The sequence below is a fragment of the Limulus polyphemus genome, unplaced genomic scaffold (genome assembly GCF_000517525.1).
Source record: "Limulus polyphemus unplaced genomic scaffold, Limulus_polyphemus-2.1.2 Scaffold660, whole genome shotgun sequence".
In the NCBI taxonomy this organism is placed as follows: Eukaryota; Metazoa; Arthropoda; class Merostomata; order Xiphosura; family Limulidae; genus Limulus; species Limulus polyphemus.
Window position 1 is genome coordinate 112,910 of NW_013666270.1, and position 5,473 is coordinate 118,382.

Here is a 5,473-nt window from a genome sequence, read left to right on the forward strand (position 1 = left end):
ATTTTAATTAAAAGGTATTATAATAATTTCATTTTTATTTTGCTTATTTGACTAGAAATAAACTAAAATTACTCGGTGATATTACGTTCTTAGTATAATGAATACATTTTCTTCATACATGACTCATTTGTAGCCTTAGAAAATGTTCAATATTACTGCAGAGTTTGACTACGTAACTTATAAATAACAGACCAGTTTTTGGCCCACGTTTTTTGTTGAAAAAGGAATAATGTTTGTATGTTTTCTCAAGTTCTCTCGCATATACACTCTCACTGATTCTTCTATTTATGTGCATTAAGAGTTTCTTATAATGTTACACTTCAAGGAAGAAAAAAGTATTTACGATGAAAGTACATCTATCGCAATCCTCAACTAAACGTTATACATGGAAAACAAGTATTTCAACGTGTTAACTTTATAAATTACTGTAAACATCAAACTTACTGTATTATAACTTTATTTTAAAAGTACCAAAATTATCTTATATTTCTCAACTTTAAATATCTATAGAAGAGCATTATTGTCCATTTTCAAACAATTACCTTAGGAATGTCAAACATTTCAAGTTACCACAAAATTTAAACCGTCTCTGTGTTCCTATTAGGACGTTGTAACTTGGAAGTGGACCTTTTTAGATTTGGGTTTACAGAGTGATTATTGAACAATGACCTAAATGTGGTTGTATAGCTAGGGAAAACAATTCTTTTTTTATGCAATCCATCCGATTCAGTTCTAGCACAGTGTACTTCGAGCTCGTAGGTTACAAGCTTCTTGCTGTTAACCACTGTAGTAGTTCATTGCATCCTCTCTTTGAGTCAGAGTCCTGTAAATACAAAGTCACAGATTGAAGTCTCGTTTGCAATATGTCATCAGTCAATATGAAGCAGACCAGGACAGTATATGCCAAAATAGGATTTTGGCAATAACGTTTATTTTGTTACTTGTGTACCTATTCTTCATTTATATTGTTTTAAGTTAAAGTTAATTCTTCGAACATTGACTAACTATTCTGATAATCCTAATCTTTCTTTTCAATCAGTGCTCTACCTGACAATTAAATCTTCGAAGTTTTTCAATGTGGGACAAATGTACTAATGTGATTTATTTAACCAAGAATACATCACGTACATGTTCGTATTCATTATTGGAAATACATTCCCAATTCATAGTTGGATTAATGCAATATTTAGTCAAACGTTAACCTTGCTCCCATGTCTGTTTTCTTGAAAAGTTTCCAGTGTAAGATTTTTTACTGTGACAACAAACATACCAATGTTTTTTTCTTGTTGATTTGTCTCGTGTATAAATAAGAGTTTAAACGATACTCTGTTAATAATTGACACCTGTTACTAATCTTAATTTTATTCAAACTCTTCGCCATAGAAAACATAGTACAACATATTAAATATCAACAATCTTTATTTTCATATCAAATAATACATTAGGCTACAAAATAGAAATCAACTTATCCAACTCTCGTGAGCTTCATTCGCTTAAAAATACATTTATATTTATACACCTATTTTCTACATTTCCACCAAATATTATTTACCTTTATTCCTAGATTATTTTTCGAACTTTCATTGCACTTGAAAACAGTCAATATTATTTTTCAAAACTCTTTGAATTGGCCTTTCGACCTTTATTCCTAGATTTGGTACATTTTGCAAATGGTGACATAATTTATCCTTACATATCTTGATATAAACGAAACAGCCTTGGTTCATACTTAACCTCTTGCTATCACGGTGTTTCGTAAAACCATATTTTCTGTGTTGTAACGAAATTATACAAATTAGAAAACAGGCAAGCGAAATAGCCACTGTGATAATAGTTATTTTGGTGACGCCATAGGGTATTTTTTGCAGAACAAAATATACCTATTACAATCAATTTAGCGTAATATAGTAATAACTCAAACAACAAAGTTCGTTCCAGTCATAAGTACTGAAGGAAAAAAAACTTGTTGCATGAGCTTAAAAACGAATAAAAATTAAATATATATAAATGATTTCACTCTAAACATGCAAAAAATTGAACATTTCATATGAGAGATTACATCTGTAAAACTAATCTAGAAAGAATAACGTGCACAAGCTGGGGTTGCGTGTAAAATCTCTGCGTTATTATATAATCGGGGTGCACTATATGGTTCATCGAGCAATCATACACACGGGGAGAGTAATGTGCACAAGTTAAAGTTGCCTGTAAAAACTTTGTGTTCTTATAGTCAGGCTATGCTACATGTTTCACTGTGCAGTCAAGCACAAAACACAGGGAAAGTATTGTGTGCAAGCTGAAGTTGCGTCTAAAAACTTATTGTACAATCAGGCTAAACTACATGATTCATCACGCAGTCAAACAAATAGGGAGAGTAATATTTTCAAGATATAAGCTGAATTTCTTTTAGGCTTGGTATTTTCTTTAATGGAAAGCATTTTGCTTCCACACATCGTCAATAAAAAAAAAACTAAAAATATCACTATTGAACGTATTTTTGTGCCTTTTAATTATATAATTATTTTCCTTTTCTCTAAACTAACCTCACTGTATATCATTTTCGACAACATTACTTAAAAAGTTTACTACTTAAATGTATATATAATACCTAACATAAAAAGAAGATCTTTTGAGAAGATCTTTTCGTAAATAACTCACTATGATCTCCTCTAAAACATTATAAATCACATGCCAATCTGAATTTTCTTTTATGCTGATCCAAGATACAGTCTGTGATTTCGTCATTTGAAACAATAGTAAATAATATATATATATATATATATTAGTCCCGTTAGATCATCACCACATTTTTTACGGTTAGGAAGATAGCATTCATGAATTTTATTATTTCATAATTTTGATACCCCCTTTTTATTTCTCACCGGTTTTTTTTTTCATATTTTATTTACCTAATATAAAAATAGGGAAAAAAACAAATTTGACGAAATCAGTATTCGCACAAAAGCAATAAAACTTGGTTCAAACTACCAAGAATATTTTCATTTTCTGTAATTTAGTTCTAATTTACATGGGAGTAGACTATACAGACGTAGTGAAAAAATTCATACATTGCAGATTTTTGCTGAACTAGTTAAGCCGCCTGCAAAGACCAACATTGTATAAAATTTTACCGATTATAGCAAGGTCAGTGTTGATGCCAGTAAAACGAATTAACAACTTTCCAGCTTAGTAGTAATTATAAATTAAACAATAAAATTCAAAGTCAAGGCAATAAAAAGGGGGGTATTAACAGTAGTAACTCTCATATGCCAGTTTTATCAACAGTTTTATATCAGAATACGATAAATAAAAATCCTCACATAAAACTACGCTAGACATGCTGCGTTAGTGACACTTTCGCAGTATTTAGAATACTCATATTTGAGTAAGTTACGTAAAGCAAATGAAAAACCAACTTCTGTTATCCTATTCTTTTAGTATAAAATTGTACGTTAGTAAATGGGAAATATCTACTATAAATCTATTTACTATATATTATATATTACTATATATTAACTATAGCTATGTATAACACGGATATTTAGGGTTTTTGTGATTTGTGAATCGCAAATAAGGTATCATGCATTGCTCATCTTTTAGTAACAAATACACCAGGAAACTAACCGGAAGGAAAGTCTTCTGTAGATGTTACATTCTAGATCGCCAAAGTTACGACGATTATTGTAATAATAGTACAGTATTATAAAGTGAACCCTACAACCTTTTCTTGCACCTGCCGACTAACGTCAGCGGATTGAAGAGAAGTAGTAAAAATGTTTGGTTGTTCATCATCCAAATTTATTCTAGGACCAATTGATTTTATAAAGACATTCTTTCTATTGTTCAAATAGAAGATACATTTTTAAGGTTTTCGGCAATGGTAACATATTTATGTTCTTAGGAAGATGCGGACCGATTCCAAGAATCCCACGGATCACCAGCCGAGAAATGTGCTTAAGTAAGAGGGGCGACAAAGCGTTTTCCAGAAGAAGAGCCTTATGGCTGTCACTCATCAAAACAGATCGTTTTATGGCACTGACACTATATCCTTCAGCAGCATCTAAGATAAGTTCCATAATATGTTGAGATAATCCAAGATGAATACGGTGAACGGATTTTAAGATTCCCAAAGGGTGTTGTTGCTGAGTTTTCAAAAGAACTTTAGCTCCATAACGGAGAAGTAACCGAATTAAATCAATATTTGGTTGTTCATAAGCTTGAATGTATTCTCCTATCGGGGGTTTAACCAAAGGTCCGTGCTCACCCAAAGTGATAGCATTAGGATTAGCTCCACAGTCCAGAAGAATCTGTACGATCTCTTCTTTGTTATCTATCTTCTCAGACAAGGCAATGTGTAAAGGTGTACCGATGATTGGAGATCCAGTGTTGATGTCTGCTCCAGCGTTGATCATTAGATGGACTAGTTCCACATTGCCACGTAAGATAGCAAAGTCCAAAGGGGTCGGATTACGGTAACTGTGTGGGAATCGCACATTTGCGCCATGGGCAAGTAACAAGTAAACGATATGTAAATTTCCACTAAGGACAGCATAATGAAGCACGGTGCGATTATCGTGACGTTCGGAGGTCATTGCATTTACATCAGCACCGTAGTCAATCAAACACTTGACTGCATCTAGACCTTGAGGGTGACGCGCGGCTTTCATCAAGGGGGTCAGACCTGCACGGTCGCGTGCATCAGGATTAGCTCCATACTTCAGTAATAACTCAAGAAACGGGGTATTTAGGGGACTAATAAGATTGATTTCGGACCCAAGAAAGTAGCGAGCATTTGGGTCAGCACCATTAGCCAAAAGATGTTCTGCACACTCGAAATGCCCATTTTTAATGGCGAGTCGCAATGGTTCATCGGCGAGTGTTGCACGTGGGGGTTGCCAAGTGCCTCGTCGTTAGGCCCAAGGTGAGTATAGCTTACTCGAGCTTGGTGTTTAATGAGGAGTTTAACGAGATCATTATATCCTCGCTCAGAACACAAGTGAAGAGCTGTATAACCCACTTCGTCCATCGCATCCACATCGCTGCCTCGAACCAGCAACAAATTCAAAGCTTCCGTGTAATGTTGGTAAGCTGCATAATGAATAGGTCGCAGGCCCTGAGTGACTGGCTCATTAACCTTGGCACCACAGGCCAACAGGATCCGTATTTCATCCAACGGTGCACAGCGAATGATACTATCCGCCAGCTCTCGTTGGAGAGTCTGTAGACAAGGCACTGACGGCATGATTGCGTCTCAAATCTGAAACAAAAAAATCCAGCAATTTGAAAATTTGCCTGTTGATTTATACAGTATATGTGACGTTCCTTGCTTACGTTTGGTTAAGAGAAAGGAAAAAAACCGAACGAATGTAACAACACGTATAAAAAATATCTGTGAAATTATATCAAATTTAACATAAGTTTAAATGAAAAAACAAAAAACATAATGTAACGAAATGTTTATTACTGTAATTAT

General features: G+C 33.9%; 1 protein-coding gene across 1 annotated transcript in view; it reads right to left on the reverse strand.

Moving 5' to 3' along the window:
• Window positions 1-1,401: 1,401 nt before the first annotated feature.
• Window positions 1,402-5,473, reverse strand: part of LOC106459783 (ankyrin repeat and SOCS box protein 3-like) — a 31,174-nt gene continuing 27,102 nt past the window's right edge. Inside the window, 2 exon segments of the mRNA XM_013919441.2 lie at window positions 1,402-4,894; window positions 4,897-5,257. Coding sequence (XP_013774895.2) covers window positions 3,837-4,894; window positions 4,897-5,242 — 1,404 coding nt within the window. The 5' untranslated portion in view covers window positions 5,243-5,257 and the 3' untranslated portion in view covers window positions 1,402-3,836.